Source organism: Anas platyrhynchos, chromosome 2 (assembly GCF_047663525.1).
Source record: "Anas platyrhynchos isolate ZD024472 breed Pekin duck chromosome 2, IASCAAS_PekinDuck_T2T, whole genome shotgun sequence".
In the NCBI taxonomy this organism is placed as follows: Eukaryota; Metazoa; Chordata; class Aves; order Anseriformes; family Anatidae; genus Anas; species Anas platyrhynchos.
The window spans coordinates 123,049,106-123,069,619 of NC_092588.1; the positions used below are offsets into that span (position 1 = coordinate 123,049,106).

Consider the following 20,514-nt stretch of genomic DNA (forward strand, 5'->3'; position numbering starts at 1 on the left):
CTGACCAATGGGAGCCGCTTCTCGCTGGATAGGCCCGCCCCCTCTGCGCTCTCATTGGCCGGGCGGCCTGTCACTCAGCCGCCTCAGGTGGCTGAGGCGCTGTCATGGCGGCGGGGGAGGCGGTGAGCGGGGCCCAGCTGGTGGCCGAGGCGCTCCGAGCTCAAGTAAGGGCCCGGCCGTGCGGGGCGAGGCGAGGCCGGGGAGGAGCGGCTGTGCGCGGCTCGGCCTCCCCACTTGCTCGGGCGGGGCACGGTTTGCCCTGAGGGGGGCTCTCATGGCGGCCCAGGGGCGTCAGGTAACGGGTGGAGGTGAGGGAGCGGCGGGGCTCAGGTCTGTGGGGCCGCTGCCCAGAACCTTCGCTCGGCTCTTCCCTCTCAGGAGCCTGCTGGGCTCCCGCAAGCTCACCGCAGGCTGCTGTCATGCAATGTCCATCACCCCTTCCATTGGTACACAGCACCTGCAGCACGTTTGCGGTTACCAGTAGCTCCTGTTGTTTATGTAAACTCGAAATGGTGCAGAATTGGCGCTAGTCGTACCAAAAGCCTTTCTGTTTGGAGTACCAGATGCGAAAAGGTAGCTTGGTTGCCGTAAAAATTCACATCATCTTGTCATATGTCAGTTTGCCCTCACAAAGTATAATCCCAGTTGCTTCTCGGGGCTTTTTTTAACGTTAATTCTCACTGAAAGCTTAACAAGAGGAAACCATACTAGGAGTTTTCAGGATCAGTAAAGCTGACATACTGACTAATGGGAAAATGATGGAGGAGAGACACCATAAGAAGTGGTCATCAGAAAGAGCTGAATGTGTTGAGTTCTGAGCTGTGCTGAGCCATTGTGAGAGGAGTGGGTTTTGGAGGTCTGCGAACTGTGGAACAATTACAGAGGGCTGCACTGCAAATGCCAGTATTGTACGCATTCTTACAATAACCCATAAATTTTTAAGTGAATATATGTGGTGGTATGGTGTGTTGTTTTTCTTTTCACTCTTTGGAAACCATTCTGATGGCTTCTAACGTTTTCTTTTTAGAATATTGAATACATGTTTGGCATTGTTGGTATTCCAATCATTGAAATCGCGGTTGCAGCCCAAGCAGTTGGAATCAAATACATAGGAATGAGAAATGAACAAGCTGTAAGTATCTGCCTGGTAGGACCAATCCTTTCTTTAACTGTTTTGCAACAGAATGAAATCCATCATCTCAGTAGAAAGAATGTAGTCTCTGAACATTCTTTTAAGGAGACAGTAGAGAAACAGTTACTGCACTAGTCTACACTTAAGTATTCAGGTTAGTTGCATAGGTACCAGAAATCAGACTTGAGGTCGTTAGCATTTTGACTGTGTTGCCACAGTTGTGATTGCCACTGTTCTGGGTTTGTTTTTTTTTCCCCAGTAGTAACATTTCCAGAATTCAGTGGTCTCCTGGACATCCTGAGGTTGAATATGATAACTTCAAATTCAATAAAGAATGATAAAAACAGCTCTCCTGAATCAGGTGGTCATGAGCTGTGTGGTTTTGCTGTCTGATCCTGACACGCATGTAAGAGTGTGAGAACTCAGAGGAATGCATGTCTCTACATGGAAAGTCTGTATCTACCATGTGAGACAGGCAAACATGCGCTAAAAAAATTTAAAAGGTGTATTTAATACAGGATGTCAACACGGTCTTTATATTCCTGTACATCACTTAGCAAGTATTCTAATTTTAGTTTTAGTTATTAGCATAATTTAAATTAATTTTGTCATGTATCTGTAATTAATAGAGAAGATTGCTTTGCACTGCAAAATGAGATGCTGTCTATCACTCTTTACTAGGCTCTTTTCTGTTAGAGCAAGGAAGACAAGAAACATTTTACCTTGTAAACAGTGAGATGCTTTTACTTAGGGTTATAGAAATAGCTTGAAGACTTGTTTTAGTATTAAAATGGCAGGGTTTCTCTTCTCGGGGAATGGGCAAGGACGAACCAAAGATATCTTGTGGCGGGTTTTGCTTTGTTCTTTGTCCTCAATGAAGACAGAGTAACTGCTTGGCAGAGGAGAGGGTAAAACATTTGTATGTACAGTGTATTCAATCTACGATTAATATTTACATGTCATGGTTCTAATTTTCCAACCTTATTAGTTGGGCAGTGTGGTTGCAGAGGACACGTACGCAGCTGTTCCCTATATTCATATTGATGTATGTGATTGGAGATGTATGGAAGACAAAGTTTTCTCCAGGAGTTGAGTGTATGCCTCATTTCTGAGCCAGATGTAGCAAAAGCACGTTTGTATAAGAACTTGTTAGAGCAGGAAGACCAGATTAAAGCATGAAGTTAAAGGTTTATCCTTCAGCTAATCCCTGTGGCCTGTAACACAGTCCAGATTTGCTGCTAGCAGTTTAACCCCTGACCCACTTGCCACTTGAACACTTGAGTTATGTTGCAACTCAACAGGGGTGTGTCTCTTGTGCGTTTGTCCCTGGGTAGAGATCGCTCTGATAGATTTAGGAGATCGATAGGTTAGTTTTAAACTTCATAAAAAAGCTATTTGATTTTTATTAATTTAACACCGCATATTGCTAATGTTTAGTTCTTAATCTTAAATAGTAATCACTGCTATGTATTCAGAGCAGTCCATTTTTGATAACTGTGTCTTATGTTTGTGATGAACATCCAGTATGCTGGACCTGGTGCAGTAAAGTTGGTGCTGATGCTCGTAGCTGCAAAGGGAATCGGGCTTGAGAGCCCCTCAGTAAGGGCAGCTGGAACCAAAATGGACATCATTTTTCTCCACCCCAGGCTTCAAGATCTCGTTCTGTAAGATGTTGCAGTCTGTGAACAGTTCATAGCCCTTGGCCTCTGTGCCTGGACTGTGGACTGTGCGGTGTTGGATGGATGCTGATGCCCCAGGCCAAGGCAGGTGCCTTGCCCTTTCACACATTTGGGTTGTTCTGTTCCTTTTTTTTTTTTTTTTTTTTGTTATTTTCCTAAAGCAAAAGCAGCATTTTCACAGCTTTCAAAGCTGCATTTTTTCGGTGGCCAGTAATAGTCCATGAGCAAGTTATTTATTATTCTGGGACTGCTGCTTTCTACCTGTGGTCACACCTGCAAGGAAAGGCTTTTCAAGCCTACACTTAAGCTGTACATAACAAAAGACACCATGTAGCAAGCAGCAGCCTCATGTGCCTATAGCAGGTTCTCTAGCAAGTTGGTCACAAGCCCTATTGCCAGTCCCAGAACGTGTAGGGTAAGGTATGGTTAGGCACAAGTAGCATAAGGACGTCAGGCCTGCTCCTTGACATGGTTGTACTGTTTTTACCAAATAACTACATACAAAAAATGTTTAAGTGTTGTTTACTAGTTATATTGTATTAATTTGCTTGTATGTGAGTTGAAAACAGGCTAAGATTTAGTTAAACCCTGCTTAATGTGTCTACTTGTCTGGGAGCAACAGTCCTCTGCTTTAGCTACAGCTCAAAACCCCATGTTCACATGAGTAGTTCTAAATTTTGACTTCAGTGCTAGCATCTGGGCTTACTGTATTTCTTGCTAATGCTGACTGCAGTTTGGGAGGTTAATGACATTTTATATGCCCAGGTCCTTCTGGACTGCGTGAGGAACATAAGGATCTGCTTTCAGCTGAGCCACTGTGTTGTGACCTTGACAGATAATATGCATGCAGGTGCTCATGTGTTAGTGGGACAAGATGTTAGATGTAACAGTAAGAATCAAAAAATCCTTTTACAAAAAATCTTCAAGTATAGCTTCAGAACTATTTACAATCTCCTAATCTCTAAATAGTGATAGTTTTAGTCATGTTGCTTCCTTGCAGAAAGAAACAGTAAAAATCTTAATGGCAGTGACTGTACGTGAACTTAAATTCTGTGTGCTGTTTATTTTGCCACTCAGTTCTCAAACAACATTGCCATGGAAACTCAGCACCATGCTTTGAGCTTCATTAGCAGGATTTTAGTAACACCTACTCCAAATATTATTTCTAAACTTTTGCACACCAGTGTCATCAAATAGTTACCTAATTCTTATATCAGTGATATTTTTCTTCTCTATGTCGAAGATTTATGAAAAGTAGGAAGAGATTTTTCTTGTCAGTGTGCTTTTTTTGTCAACAATTCCCTTATCTACTGCTGCAAAGAAAATAAGGTATGCTTATTATTCTTCTACTAAGCCCCACATTTTTACTGTGACAGTTAGTCTATATCTGTAGGAGCCTGAGGATATTCAAGACAGTTTCTCCTTCCTTGTAACAGCTTATTATAAATCTATGTTTTCACTCATTTAAGCTCAGATTGCTAACATGCTGTGTTACCTAGAATTATTCATAGGTCTGAGGAAAATGTTTAGCAGCTCGCTAAACGTTTAGAAAGATCTTTGGTGTCACTTACTCTTTTAGCCACAATGGTACTTGAAATATAATAATAAATAAAAAACAAAATCCCAGCTCTATTTCAAAATAAGGGAGGTAGGCTAGAAGGCCAGGAGTTTACTTTAAAAATAAAAATAAAAATGAGAAAAATTGCAAAATGACTTTTTTTGCTTTAAGTGTTAGAATTTTCTGATTTCAAGATAAAATTATGATTTCAACCTTTCCCTTAACTTCTGAAATATGAGTCATTCCAGTGATGGCTGCATTTCTGTTCGTCGCCTGTCTACATAAATCCCTCTTCCATGTTATCTGTGAAGTCTTGAGATTTTTCATATAAACCTTCATGAGCATATCTCTAAAATAGAGAGGGTGAAGGGGTGCTTCTATGTAAGCTGTATTTATCAGGGAAAAATCTGTGCTTGCTTAATTTCAGTATTGATATTGAACATTATTTAAATATCATGAAACAAGTTTATAATAATAATTGTATAATTCCACAATCTTTTCAACAGGCCTGTTATGCTGCATCTGCTATTGGATATTTGACTGGCAGGTACATTCCATATTTATCAATATTTACAATATTTATTGTAATATATAGTAACTCAACAGAAGCTAGGAACATTTTCTTGTTTTGGAGCTCTTTTTTAGCATATGCAGATACAGGGCAGTTAAAATGGGACATCAATTTTAAATTAATTGTCAGTCCAGTTGTCAATATTTCTGTTGGTATGTTTCAGGGCAAGAGCTAAAACTCATATAATACTGTCACTCTTATAACTGTCTTTAATTCTTCCCATTGATTTCTGTTTATTTGTTTAACACCATTGGTGTGAGGGGCAGAAATGACACTATTGTGGTTTGCTGCAATGTGGTGGGCCTGCTATAACTTAATCTTGTCATTATTAGCAAGATATTTGTTGAGTAAATACAGAGACTAATCACATGCCTGCCCGTCTCCCCTTCTCCTGAGATGAAATGCTGGCTTTTCCTCATGTACCGCATTTTGGTCTTAGTGCTGGGATTCTGTGGCTTGTGATTTAAAGGGTATCCCAGGGATCCTTTCCTAAAGTACCATCTGCTGTCTGCTTACTCACAAATGCAGACATGATGATGCAGAGGATCAATCCTTATTCTATCTGCAAGTGTTATACCTGTGATACACAGTTATTTGGGTTTTCTTCCTTTCAATAGACCCCTAGAAAGATGATTTTTTTTCTCCTATTTAGAGAGTCTGTAGAGCCACTAAGGAATGCTCAGTAGTTAAAAATGAGGATTTTTATCACTGGAATAAAAAGTGTCTCTGCCTGAATTAGACTATAATAGAGTTATAAATAAAATTGCATTGAGTCAGATGCACTTCTCTCTTTGCGAGCTTTCTTCATTGACACCTAGTGCTAAAGTGGAATTGAGAAAACTGAAAAAAGGGGGGGCGTACCAAATCCACATCAACGCTAAATGGTGGAGCAGATGTGGTAAAAGCAACACAGAGCTGAGAAATCATGAAGTGAAACATGGATGAACCTGTGTGTATAGCAGACACAGACATTGCATGAGCGGGTGGCATGTAACAACAGTTCACATGATTTTTTTAATTGGGTTGATAAATGATTTCTGATTGCAATATCAGTCCTTCATGTAAATCCCATGTTGTCAATGCATTTTGAAAACATACATACGAGTTCAATATCTTGTATTTCAGCATCTTTTCTTTTTTTTTTTTCCTTCCCTCTAGGCCAGGAGTATGTCTTGTAGTGTCTGGTCCAGGTTTTTTACATGCCCTTGGTGGGATGGCAAATGCAACCGTGAACTGCTGGTAATTTAAGTGCATTTTCTCTTTGAAATTCTCATAATTATTTGCTATTATTTGTTGCAGATACTGGGCTTTGCAGTATTTAGTATGGGAACTTTTTTTTCTTTATGCAATCAGAAGTAAATTCTTCATTTGTCTTCCCTAAAAGTAATTTACTTTTTTTTTTTTTGTACTCTCCTGGATAAAATTCTACTTTTTTCTTACCCCAGCATGCATTATTGAAAAATCTGTCAACATACCTGATTGCATGGATACGTTTTCAAATAAAGATGATATTCAGCCTATGATGCTTTACTTTTTTTTTTTTTTTGAAGAGTTTGAGCTTTTTCTAAATTGAAAAGCCATGTTACCTTTGAATTACTGTATTTGCCATATTTCATATATGAACAAATTGACAACTGCATTGTTAAAAGCTGAAGCTGTGTTTGTTCCCCACGCAGACATTTTGAGGGGTAATTAAGAATTGAATTAAATGATGGTACAGCGACAGCATTTACTCCCACAAGACTTCACTGAAACATGGCAACTTTAGCTGGTCTGCCACTAAACGCTGTTCAGAATGCTGTGTGAGGTATTTTGGGGAGAAGCTGTGGTGTTACCAAGCACACGTCACCTGGAGAATTAGATTAGAAATGGCTGATGGACAAGGGAAGCTACATAATGGGAGCTCTAATTAACAAAGTTTTGAACACGTTGAAAAAAGACATAATAGTGTTAAAACTTTTTTTAAAAAATATCGACTGAAGTTTTGCTTGTTGTCCCTGTGTGGTTTTAGATAAAAAATAGATCACATGAAAACTTTGCATTTGAGCAGTCATGAATTTGGCTGTAAGAAAAAAACAAACACATTGTGCTTGCTATTGGGCTTGCAGGAGACGTTTCTCTTTTCTCACAAGTTGTTTATTGCCTGAGATAAGCTCTGTTTACCTGACTTTATCTTGTGTAAACCTGTGCACTTGGCAAAAGGATAAAGAAGCAGTTTATCTAGTTTACCAGAAGATTTGACAACGGAGTATGCAGCTGGGAGCAGAAGTTAGAGAGAGGGCTTCTAGCTTGTGTGGCAACAAGGTGTTACGTCCCCATCCTGGGCAAGGAAGTCACATAAGGAGACCAAATTTGTAAGGCAAGGTTAGCACCCAACATTAAGTCTTGTGGTTCCATGACATGATACCTGGCTTTTAACATGCTGCGGTAGATTGAGCATTGGCTTACTTCTCACAGGAGACAAATAGCTGAGCTGACCCCACTGGTACTGACTTTGAATAATTCTAAGGGATAGTCCTTAGAGCTCAGAGTTATCCTCCTTGAGTCTGGAGACCTGTTCTTCTGATTACTCTGTTTCAGTCCTATCCAGGAGAAAAAACCCTCTACTATATCGACTGTAAGAAAGTCAAGCAGTCTGATAGTACAATTTACTAGTGATTGTGTTTTTCGATTTTATTGCCTGAACACAGATTGCTTGAGTGGAATAGCCTTTAGTTTACCCTGGAAACTTGTCACAGTGAGCTGTTGGACATGTGAATCTAGCCAACTAGGAAGCTAGTGAGGTCTTGATAAACTACATTTCCAAGGGTATAACGTGTTACTTCATGTTAAAAGTTACCTATAACACTGCTGTTTCCTCTCCTACCTCACACTGAGCAAACGATTTTTGTTATTTCAGTTAGGCTTTGAAAATAAACTCCAAAGAAGAGTTTGCATTAAAGATTCCTGTATACGGTAGCATGGTGCAGTACTGTTCTTTACCAGAGATTGCAGTTGGATTTTTTCAGTTTACTAAAGTTCTTCTCTTCCAAGTCCGTAATGCTTGAAACTCTTATTAGTTTCATTGTAGTCAGTGTTCTTCCTGCTTCACTGTTGTTTTGGACTTAATTTAATTTAACTACTTGCAGTAATAAGCACTGCTCTTACAAATGTCTACAGTATAGTGCCAGTAGTACAGTATGATGAGTACACAGGGGGAAAAACTTATTTCTGGTTACAATTACATAAGATTTAAAAGGAAAATCAAATATTTTGAAGGTATAGCTGTTGGGGGTAGCTATATTAAGAGTAGAGTATTCTCCTTACTGTATTTCAAAATATTGGGAAGTAGTTTATTTTTTTATTAAAACTTTTAAATTTAAAAAAAAAAAAAAGAAAAAGAAAAAGGAATATAGGGTTTGTCACTATTAAACAGACTGGTTTAAACTATCATTTAATATGGCCAGAATGTTCTAAAACTAGACACCTAAAGGCTGCTAAGAAGTCAACCACCTGACATTGATATTTAGAGTCCACCCCTGTAACATGCTGGCCACTTTCTATTCACATTGATGTTGCAACAGTAATAGGATTTGTCAGGAAGGTGAGCTCACAGATGTGATTGCAGTTACAAAAACATATGTATGCATATATTTTTTAATCCTTTTCTAGGCCTTTGATTGTTATCGGAGGGTCTTCTGACAGAAATCAGGAAACCATGGGAGCTTTCCAAGAATTTCCACAGGTACACAGACATAACTTTCTACAAAATAGTTTCAGTTAAATAACCAATGGTATTTCTTCCTTAGTATAGGGATAACAATCCCAGTTACTAACATTTCCTAGCAGGTTGTGTAATGCTGTTGATTTGCTCCATCTACTGGTTTAACGTTGACACTGTAATCCACCAGATTACTTGTATTGTTTTTATCCATCATCATGCTGCAATTCATGCTGTTTTAGGTCTCAGCTGGTATTTATTGTCCTTGCCTGTCTGTTCTGAGATTGAAGAGAAAAAAAATAAACTTTACAAGAACAGAAGCAGCACTTTCTGGGAAAAATACATAAGCACTCAGTGAATGAGTGTGGCTTGACAATTTACACCAGCTGAGGAACTTTGATTTTCTGTGTGGGAGTTTTCCCCTTGTTGCTTTCAATCTGTCATTTTCTCATTTCATTCATGTCAAAGGGAGTTGGAAATGACCAAATTGCTTTGATAAATGCATTTAACCATTCTATTGATTTATTTAGGTTGAAGCTGGCAGGCTGTACAACAAACTGTCTGTCCGCCCAAGCAGCCTTGAAGTTATTCCTGCTGTTATTGAAAAGGTATGAAAAATTAGCAACAGAACATCTTGTAAATGTCTCCTACTGCATAAGGTCTGTGGGTTTTTTTTTTCTTTTGTTTTGTTTGTTTGCTTTGTTGATTTTGTTGTTGTTTTGTAAAGTTGTTACTGTAACTACTTTGATCATGCAGATGCTAGCTCATGGTGTTGACTGAGTGAATTAACACCCAGGGCTTTTTTTTTTTTCTATGAACAGTGCTGTGGAAAAGATTAGAAACAAATATTGTTCCAATCTGATGTTTACTGATGCCTGCAGCATTTTTTGTTAGCTTCAGTCAGAGCTGCAAGGATTTTGATGAAAAAATGCTTTTAGGGATATGTGCAAGAACCAGAAATGCAATAATGCAAACTTCAACTCTTTTAGCTCTGAAATTCTGTTACAAAGCGCCTTCATTATGCGAAGATTTGGAGAGGGTAGGTGGAGATGCTTGTATTTAGTTTTGAGGTGTGCAGATTGTTTTTGTTTGTTTGTTTTGCATGTTTGTCTGAGAAAGAACACATCCTTATCTCCATGCTTCAGGAAGGGTTTCAGAAGACTCCTGCTGTAGGAACAATTTAGCCATGTCAGCCTGAATTCTGTATAATTCTGAACAATGCTTTTTTCAGAAGTGCAAATTCTGAAATTCAGAATATCTACCTGTAACAGAAGAACTAAGAGCATAATAGAAGATGGAGGAGTTGGTTGTCTTTTTTTTCTGTTTATGCTACCTTAAATATTTTATTCTAGTATTTCCAAATACAATTGCTTGTAATACAGTTGTCTTATTCTAAATTAAATAAAGAATTTACAGTCTAATACTGTGCGTAGGGAGAAATGTAAATAACTGTTAAACCTTAAATCTATAGGTATAAATCAGTCCTTGGGATTTTTCCCTGTGATGGTTCAGCAATCTGAAACACCTCAGTACATACTGAAGCATGTTCTTTGTTGTTTTGCTTTTTAAATTTAAAGTTATTTAATATCCTTTCAAATGCGTTAAAGCTGATCATCTGTTTTCTAGGCTGTAAGAACCAGCATGTATGGTCGTCCAGGTTCCTGCTATATTGACATACCTGGAGATTTTGTGAATCTTGAGGTGAATAAGAGCTCTGTCAAGTACGTACAGATTACATTCATTATTTTTCAAGGCACTGAATAAATTTTAGTTCTGAGTTTCTTTAGTATTTTCTTAAAACAAGAAAAAGATAAAAAGAACAAGAGATCAAATAATCTGCTATGAGGCTGAAGTAATGATACTAAAAATTGACTCTCTTAATTTAACTTTCCATTATAATGTTATTTGAATTATAGTTTATCATTAAGTGTGCAAAAATGAATGAATTACCGTGATGGTAGAACAGCAATGTTACTTCATCTCTGGAATAATGCTACCTATAGGATTAAAGAAACATGCAAGAAAAATTTTGGAGTCTGTTTTAAAAAATATACTTATCCTGTTCTCATAAATTCTGTGGGTAATGTGGTATGAAACAGCTGTGGTTTTATGCTAAACAATGGATCTTATCTTCTGACATTTCTTCTTTTGTATTTTTTCTATTCTGCATGTTTTCCAGGTACGTAGAATGCTGCCCACCACCTCCCACCAGCATGGCTGAACACTCTGCTATATCCAAGGCGGTATCTATCATCGCTCATGCCAAGCAGCCTCTGTTAATCATTGGCAAAGGTAGCATGCTTTGACTGCACATATGTAGGAAAAGACCAATTTCTTTTCCCCACTAATGTTAGCCATCTATTTTTCACACTATATTAAAAAAAAAACAACTTTGAAATTTGATGTTAAAATCTGTTCTAAAACATTTTAATTTTGTGCAATTTCCCTTTTTCATCTAGGTTAAAAGAAAAGTCAGTTGATGAAATACGAGTTTAAGCAGAAAAAAATCAGCCTTTTTTTTTTTAACTGTAAAGATACCACCAGGAATTCCCAAATTCCCAACAAATTTCTATGCCATAATACAGAACTTCAACCATCCAAAATTAAATTTGAGCCCAAATACCTATTGTTCAGTGAGTTATATTTGAGCTTTCCAGAATGAAAAATAACAGGCAGCTTTCACGATGGGAAATAGTGCTCTTTCTGCCACTAATGTAACCAGGCTAATTGAAACTCAGGTGGATGCAGTAGGTTTCAGTAGTATTAAGCAGTCTCTTTCGTTTCATTCAGGTGCTGCTTATTCACATGCTGAAAACAACATCAGAAAGTTGGTGGACCTTTGTGGACTGCCTTTTTTGCCTACCCCAATGGCAAAAGGAGTAGTTCCTGATAACCATCCAAATTGTGTAGCTGCAGCAAGATCCACGTAAATATAAAGCAAGGCTTCTAACCCTAACATCTGAGAAACAACTGGGAATTGTGGTGTTTTACAAATTCCAGGGAAGACAAAATGTATACATCAGAAAGTGGTTTCAGCTATGTTTCGCAGCTGATTTTAGAGCGCTGAAGATCTTGCTTGGAAAGAAACAACAAATTTAGGTGGATCGCTTCTGACAGCGCTTAGAATGCGGACCAGGAAGATACTTGTCTGAGAGCTAGTATTTTGTAGCTATGAAACCTACGGCAAGTAGATGTATCAATGTTGCTAGTGTGCATTTCATAACAAAGTGAAACTAGTGAACAGTTTATCTTAAGTATTTAATTTAGTGCACTTGAAAAACTATTAGCCTTCTACTTTAACACCAGAGAAGCAAAAGGTGCACACATAACAGACAGCAAAACTTGAACTGCAGTAGTTGTGTGGTGTTTGCCATCACTGTATTGCTCTTTAGTTAGAAAGAAAAGTATTTCCAAATCTATTGAACGAATATATAAAAATTTATTCATAAGAGTTTTTGCAAAACTAATGTGAGTGAACTTTAAGAACCCTGGCAGGTATGAGTATGCACAGTTAGCTTGCAGATGGCACTTTGTTATACTTGAAAACTAAAACATTTGCCCTTTGTCAAGGATCATAGCTTTATCATTGGTAAGCACACTCATAAGAAAAATGGAGAATAAAAGAAAACGCCATGTATTGTGTATGCAGCTGGAAGGTAAATTAACAGGAGCATAAGCTGAGAGGGCCACAACGCTCTTAATTTTGGCAATTAACTGTTGTCAATATCAGAGTAGTGAGTGTTTTTCTTTAACCTCAGTATCATGATAGCATCTTGTTAGTCTCCCAGTGTTACAATTTCTTTCTTAACACAGTGTATTAGGAAAAGAGTATATTTTTTTTTCCTTGAGTTCTTAAACTCAAGAATGGCTTAATGATTGACTATGTAAAAATTCAGGGGTTTATGTAGCTAAACAAGAAGTTTAGAGGAAGAAAGGATTATGCATATATTCTTGTGGTTATACATATATACATAAATACTTTGATGGTTATTATTACTTCTAGTTTCAAAAACACTATTAAATTTAACAGCAATTCCTCCTCATCTAATTCTTCTGTACCTTTATAGGGCATTACAGCATGCTGATGTAGTCATCTTGCTTGGTGCAAGGTTGAACTGGATTTTGCATTTTGGTCTTCCGCCAAGGTTTCGACCAGATGTAAAGGTTATTCAGGTAAGCACAAAATTTACAAGTTGAAGGCAGTCCTCTGTGTTCCAGCATTGTCTAGAGCAGTTTTTGCAAATATTTTGGTAGCATAGTTTGTGGCAAATTCTGCCCTACAGACAGTGCAATAGAGATCACATAGTTACAGTAGTTCTCTAGAAATAGTTGTGATTCCTTTAATTTTAATTTATTCCTTGTATTTTCTAAAAATGGTTAAAAAACTTTTCCAGCTATAAAGGACTTGGTGCTGATGTTGTGAGGAGGGCAGACACTTATGTGTAGTTGTTTAATATAAGATTGGACTTGTGATATGCATGTGATCTTTGGAGCTCTGGAATTTCAGTGGTTGAAAACAAATTGTCCTTAAATTGTGAAACCTTTCATACTGTTCGACTGCTCTCTCAGTTGGATATTTTCAAAAGACAATTACCTTCAGATCCAGAGTCAGTCAGTCATTGTAAGAGCTCAGTCACTCAGAGATGTTCATGGGGGGAAAAAAAAAAAAAAAGAAAGGCTATTTAGCTAATTAGTGTATTTGGTAATATGCCAGCTCCTAGAAAGACAAGTTGTTAAACTGATAATGTCCCAAAGATATTCTTCCTTAGGGCCTGTGATTGAAGAGTAATAGTTGACTTAGTGCGGTGTGGCTGGCCCACTTTCAGTGATCTGGAACATTATCTCAGTTTCCAAGCTTCATCTTTTTCAGAGGAATAACATTTTTTGTTTAACTAGAATTCTTTTTGACTTTTGAAATCAGTATTTCTTCTGTTTCTTTTACCTAAAAAATGCAAAAATACTTTTTAATCTCATTCAGAGTCACTTTTTTTTCCACTGTCAAGGGTTAATATTAAAATTTGACGTCAAATAAAGCATTTCCAGATGTTATTTCAGTAAAAGGCAGAGGAATTTGTTTGTACGGCCAAAACAGTGTATAAAAACAGTCAGATAATGTTCCTCACTTGAACTGGAAAAAAAGTAAATCCCTATAATAACTTTGAGTTAATGGTGGCCTTTCTTTTTGAAATACAGATTGATATTTGTGCAGAAGAGCTGGGGAATAATGTGAGACCAGCTGCAGTTTTACTAGGTGACATAAATGCCGTGACTAAGCAGGTAATGTAATGTCAGGTGTTCTCCTTTTTTGACCTTAATTTCTTCTGATGTATAGTTACTAGCTTAAAACAAAAACAAGGAAAGGCATGTTTCCTGCAACATACCCGTGCTGTGCATCCCAAGTTAAATGTTAAAGATTCTGGTTTGTGTAGGGATCCTTCTTGATAACATTCTTGATGCTTGTTATGTTCCTATATCTATTGAAAGACATCTGCAACATTTCAAATGTCATTGCAGCTTTTAGAAGAATTCAGCAAAAGACTACTGAAATATCCTTCTAATTCAGAGTGGTGGAAGAAACTAAGAGAGAAAATAAAGAACAATGAGGAAAGATCAAAGGTATTATATCAAAGCAATTAGGAGTTTTCTTGCCTTAACAGGTACTGATACATAATTTTATCACTGCTCTATTTTCAAACTTCTTAGTTAGTTCGGATATTTATGTCCAAAGCAAGGCTGGTGGAAACAATTTATATTAACTGTAAGTAGCTCTCAAGCCAAAATACCACAGACAGCGTATGCTTAACTTTATACAACCCATATTCTGCAAGTTCAGATGCTTTTTTCCAAGGTGGGATTAAAATAGATCAATCGTAGCAGTTCGCCCTTTTGAACTTCCTCCTAACATACAGATGGCAACTCGTTTAGAGTTACCAACAGTGAAACCTGTGTGTGTGAAAAAATTAATGTGTCGCTTAGGTTAAACTGGGTTTAGTAGGTTCCTGTTAATGATGGGCCAACCAAGGGAGCAGGTTGCTGACCAGAATGCACCTCTGATAAGTGTTGTGACCAGAATAAACCATACATGACCTTGAAATATAACATGGAAGGCCAAATACTTCATCCCTACCTTGTATAGTACCATAGTATTATTTATGTATCTCAGTTCTGCACCTTACTCTATATTTTGTTATTTTTAAGGAATTAGCATTGCAGAAATCCCTGCCTATGAATTACTACACAGTCTTTCATCACATCAGAGAACTAATACCCAAGGACAGCATTTTAGTAAGTGAGGGAGCAAACACCATGGACATTGGACGAACTATGCTTCCTAATTATTATCCCCGTCAAAGGTGTGGTATTTTCTTTGTTGTGCTGGCTCAACAGACTAGAGTTTTATATAAATGTTTTCATTTATATGAATTTTTATAATTTTTTTATAATTCCCATAATTTTTATAATTCTTTTTAAAGTCTCTAAACAAAATAGATGTATGTTGGCTAAAGGGAAGTTATCCACTTGTGTACTGATGTCCTGTCAGAGATTTTAAGTTCCCTGTGACCTGTGTGCTCTGCAGCAGAGGGATTATAGTTTCTCGCTCTCTTTCTTTTGTGGAAAGTGAGTGAGGAGCATCATAAAAAATTCTCCAATCTAGATGCTTATTTTTGTGCTCAGGGGGTATGGTAAAAACTGATTTAAAATAAGAAGGGTAGTTTGGAATCTCATGTTGAAAAGAATTTCTGCAAAACAAGTTTTTCTTTGAAACACAACACTTAAAGAACAGGGAAAACTTGAGAAGATAAGTTTGTATTGAAAATTGAATTATATATTGAACACACTTTCATGCAAACCTGTATGCCTAAAATGCAGGCACCCAAAATCAGAAATGTGCGGATGTCATCTTATTAAAGCTATACCACACAGAATTATTATAGGTAAGAACTAAGTGCCGTTTCTTGAAGAGTGGGGAAAAAGTTCTCCCTTGGTGAGATGAACTGTCTGATCTGACTGGGAAGCTTAGAGCCTTTTTGTGAAAGTAACACATCCTAGATGAACCTAAATACTTATTTGTAAACAAAACAAAACCTAAAAACTTCCAGTGAAGTTGGAGGAAGAGTTTGCATTTTTCCCTCTTTTTAAAATAAGGGCACAGTAAATTGGCTTCATATTGAATTGCGCATGTCTGAAAGCAAATATGAGAAGTTAACCCTAGAGTAATCTAGTTCTTCATGTACTTTTGTTTCCATTATGTGCTTCTGACTGAAATGATCTAACTTAATTACAGCTTGCAATTTGATTTCAAAAGTTGAACAGAAGACTAAAGTTTGAACAGCATTATTTAACTGATGGCTTTCAGACTTCTAGTTACGTTTCCAAGGAATTAAATACAGAGAGATTTCATGTAGTCTGCCTATCTCTAGAGTAATTACTATGTTACTATGCAAGCTAAAAGCATATAAGAATAGTCTTTCTTTACTGTAATACCACTAGTGTATGAGAGTTCTCAATTTTAATTAGTTTGAGTATGTTTGTCTCAAATTATTTTCAGTCTTATTTGATGTTTAAATGAATATAATAATCCATATATCTGGGATCCAAACAAACAAATTGTTTATGAAACGATATTGGAAAAGTATATGAGTAATTATTAAAATTAAATTGTGGATTAACTGAAAAGTTTGAGTGAATTTAGAGATTCTAGAGAATCTTAGAGATTCTGTGTTCTCACCTTTAGGCTTGATGCAGGTACTTTTGGAACAATGGGAGTTGGACTGGGTTTTGCCATAGCAGCTGCACTGGTAGCTAAAGACCGAACACCTGAAAAGCGAGTCATCTGCATAGAAGGAGATAGTGCTTTTGGATTTTCTGGGATGGAAGTGGAAACAATTTGCAGGTAACTGGTTTTTGCTCAAGAAGACCCTCTTTGTATGTTGCCTGGATAAATTAAACTAGAAGGCCAAGAACACTGCTGTTATAGGGTACTCTTAAATTAAGACACAGGAAAACAAGCCAAACACTATCCATAGTCATTTTTGACTGTGTTGTTACCAGTAACGAGTAGATCATGTTTCAGGTGAAACTGATTTTTTTTAATTTATCATTTTATCTTTAATGAAAAGTAACACTTTCAACACCTTGCAGAAAGATATTTGCAGATATTTCAAAGATCTTCTAAATGTATCTCTGTAGATACAACTTGCCAATCGTGATTATCGTGGTAAACAACAACGGAATTTACACTGGTTTGAATGCGGATAACTGGAAAGAGATGTTACAATATGGAGATCCTGCTACATGGTGAGCATCTTCAGTGTCTTGTTAATTAAGGAAGAAATGACCAAAATAGTCATTCTGTTCACTTTTAATGCTTTATGATTCACAGTGAAATTTTTCATGAAGTGAACCTAAGTCCTAGGGTTAGTTTGAGTAAAGAAGAACCAGTTACCAAAGGTGAAGAATCAACCTAATTACAGACTTTTGTTTACACAATGTCTAGCAGAGATGACTCCGTTAGTCATCTCAGGTTCCAGTAGCAGCTCAGGCCCCACAGGATATAGAGTTCATAGTGGGATAACCTCCAAAATGACAATGGTCTTCCAAACTACCCAAGGGCTGTGTTGTAAGTATATGCTGAGCTTCTGCTTCTGGAGCTGAGATGCCTGTGCCCTTGAACTAGGCTAAAAGCCTACTCAAGAGTGTCTCCAGATGAAAGTGCAACTGTAAGCATAGCTTAAGTGGTATAGGAAACAGTTCCTCCAGCCCAGAAGAATTCATCAGGCCAGAACAATAATCGTCGCATACTTTTAGAATTGGTGCAGTGAAGTAATTAAATTGGTCAATCTGGCAGTTCTTCCCTGCTGTTTCTCAGAGTTTTCTGTTTCACTGCAGTGTACCTCCAGTTTCTCTCCTGCCAAATTCACACTATGAGGAAATTATGTCTGCGTTTGGTGGTAAAGGATATTTTGTTAAAACACCAGAAGAATTGCAGAAAGCTCTGAAAGCAAGCGTGACTGACAAGCAAACACCTTCTCTTATAAATGTAATGATTGATCCACAGTCTGACAGGAAGAAACAGGTATTTATGTTTTCCTTTCTTGAGTAGTTAGGAAGCATCACCAAAACTGCAGAGAATGCAGATGACTGAAAGGCAGATTCTCTTCAGAGTTGGGAGATGGCAAAATCAGTGCCCTTACACTGCTTTGTCTTCTTTCCTTGTTTTTTCATTGGCTCCTACTGATGCCTAGCATCTTTAATGACTCTTCCCAGACATGAGAGTTGTTCCTTCCCATTCCTGACAAAATGAGACAAAACATTTTTCTGAGCAGTCTTTATTTATGTCTTGTGGATTCCGTCTGGTAGTTAGTACATATTTGTATCAGGATTCCCTTACTGTTCGCCCATTCTGATAAGTATTTTATTCTCTTTTTGGCTTCCAGGAATTTCCTTGGCTTACTCGATCTAACCTGTAAAAGAAGATGAAGTTAATGGTGGTGTAAGGCAACGCATTAAGGAAAACTAAATTGGTTTCCAGAAGTGAAACCAGTAAAATTCTTTTACATAAACAGTGGAATGATGGGATTTAAAAAAAAAAAATGATACTAAAGTAATCTTTAAGTGCTGAAATTAGGTAACTGTACAATGAACAAGACACGTTTTAATGCATACTAGGCTTTCTGAGCTGATTGCACAGAGACATTGATGATAAAACTGTGTAATTTTTCTTTTACTCATAGCCATATCCATGAAGATTTGTAAATTGGTATCTACATTATCTTAGCTCTGGAAGAAGGGAGTAAGCTGGTGGTTTTTACTGCTAGAAACACTGAAGTCTGCGATTACAGTAGCTTCACTTTTGTGTGACCATCGTGTTACTTGTTTGAGAACTGATCTTGTAATGAGCAAAATGAAGGATCTTATTATGAAAGTGCTCGTTTGCCTTGTTGTGCACTGAAGCCCACAGGGGAGATAGTTGCCTCATAATTTTACATGATGCTTTTTCAGCTTCTACTCCAGGTAGAAGTAGTGTATCAAAAAACTCAAGGACTGAGTTTGTCTATTGCACTTGGGTTGTGATAGCCTGTTAAATGGGGCTTCTGGGGCTTGCAGGAAAAAACACTAAAAGTTTGTTTGAAGTTTTACTCTTTGCAAATGCTCTGTCATCCCTGTAGGCAGAAAATGGGACTGAACTCATTAATGAGCTTTCCAGGATTCATGGAAAAGAGAGTGTTATCTGGAGCTTAATGTTTAGTTCAGCTGATATCACAAAGCCACTGCCCTATGCCTGGTTAATTGTGCAACAAAAGCTCTTCCATACAGTGTATTTACTGTATAGAAACTTAGTGTCCAGCTCCCATGGACTGTGGTACAGAGCTGAGATTTTAAAGAGAAGAGGCTGGCCTACTTGAGGCTCTATCTACTGTTTTCACCTTGCATCTGACAATCTGACTTAGAGCCCGATTACTGTGAGGTAGAGTATTATCTCTGTGCACTTCTATCTGACGTGAGCGAGTGCTGCAGACTGCTGGAGATAACACTACTTGCTGTGTGTTGGCAATGTGTAGGTGTATGTATATTTGGGGTGTGAAAACTCTAGTGTAGGACTGCTGAGATGGCAGAGTTGCTGTGTTCTGTGGGGTCTTCTGCAGGGAGCATGGAACGACGTTGGGTCTTGGCACAGGTTTTGTTTCATTCTTCCTTATAACTTTCCACAAACTTATTTTAATATGTTAACTGATGTTGATGTGTTTAACTCATTAAACACGCTCTACTATGATGATGTAAAATGTTCATAAGAGATAATGTTGGGGCTGACCAGAGGGGCAATCATTTGTATTTGATAAACAAATGCAGAAATTCTTGTTTGATATTTAAAAATTAATAAAAAATATATATTTTCCTGTTGTTTCTCCTTTAACAAGAGTACTTGAATTATGTTAACATTTTGTGTCAGCTGTAGGAAATCAGTTTAAGTTGGATTTGTAGAAAACTTGTTGATTAACCGCAATAGTATGCATGGTTCATTTTAATAAGGCAGCTGGAAGATGGAAAGTAAAGAATTTGAAACTGTGGAGAGGTGACAACATAATTGATAACATTAGTTTGGATGCCATTGAGCTTTTGAGAAGCTCAGAAAAGAATTAGCACTGCATTTCTGATAGCTTTAAACTAGACTAATGCCATGATACAATAGAAACTCTCAGGTTGTAGTAATTAAGGGGTATTTTTCAGGAGAGCAAACATAGTTTCTATTTATAGAAAGAAAAAGGAAATTTTACTGAGGAAAGTGAAATTCATGCTACTTTGTTTATATAGCTTGCCTTGTCTTACACCATGGAGTTGCATCTAAGGGGGGTGTTAGGCAGCTGAAACTGCATGAAAGACAAACATTTTTTCAGAGTTGAGATGGGAAGAAAATATCTTTGACATGTCCCTGTTTTATTAAAAGGAGCAAGAAACTACAGATCTCATAGGTCTAGGGAGTGCTGGCCCATACGGCTTTAGCCAATGTGAAATCTTTCAAGGCCAGAGCACAGAATTAAAGGTACTGAACAATCACAAGGCACCGAACTCGTGAGGAACAAAAGGCCAGGGCACTGGTTGAGAGAAGATGCTGTGGAAGAGGTACTGACTGTAAGGTACTTTGTTTAAATTATGATTGAATGAGGCACAGCTCTGAGAATTTTTTTAAGGTAAATAAAAAAATATTTGAAGATTTGGTGTACCTATCATGGGTGACCTCTGTCAGTCACTAGTTTAGTTCCCGTGAAAGCTTTTCTTGCAGTGGCCTGCTCAGGTTGGGGAAACTCAGCAGTTCAGGCCAGCAGCGATTGTCCTATACAAAGAGAAGACACAGGCATGCACAAAAGGGGCCTG

The 20,514-nt window shown here is 37.6% G+C and overlaps 1 protein-coding gene across 1 annotated transcript; it reads left to right on the plus strand.

Moving 5' to 3' along the window:
* The first annotated feature begins 15 nt into the window (after nucleotides 1-15).
* HACL1 (2-hydroxyacyl-CoA lyase 1) lies at nucleotides 16-19,537 on the plus strand. Its single transcript, XM_027450994.3, has 17 exons — nucleotides 16-164; nucleotides 1,028-1,132; nucleotides 4,876-4,916; nucleotides 6,099-6,179; nucleotides 8,592-8,664; nucleotides 9,171-9,248; nucleotides 10,267-10,361; nucleotides 10,820-10,932; nucleotides 11,431-11,566; nucleotides 12,708-12,813; nucleotides 13,834-13,917; nucleotides 14,155-14,256; nucleotides 14,839-14,993; nucleotides 16,376-16,534; nucleotides 16,831-16,938; nucleotides 17,530-17,716; nucleotides 18,078-19,537. Exons 1-17 carry the CDS (start codon nucleotides 105-107, stop codon nucleotides 18,108-18,110), a joined length of 1,716 nt encoding a protein of 571 aa, XP_027306795.1. The 5' UTR covers nucleotides 16-104; the 3' UTR covers nucleotides 18,111-19,537.
* The last annotated feature ends 977 nt before the right edge of the window (nucleotides 19,538-20,514 follow it).

Coding starts and splice junctions, on each gene's coding strand:
- HACL1 (XM_027450994.3), top strand. CDS start 105: ATGGCGGCGGGGGAGGCGGTGAGCGGGGCCCAGCTGGTGGCCGAGGCG. Junction 10,933..11,430: donor TCTGTTAATCATTGGCAAAG/GTAGCATGCTTT, acceptor CGTTTCATTCAG/GTGCTGCTTATTCACATGCT. Junction 14,994..16,375: donor AATTATTATCCCCGTCAAAG/GTGTGGTATTTT, acceptor TCTCACCTTTAG/GCTTGATGCAGGTACTTTTG.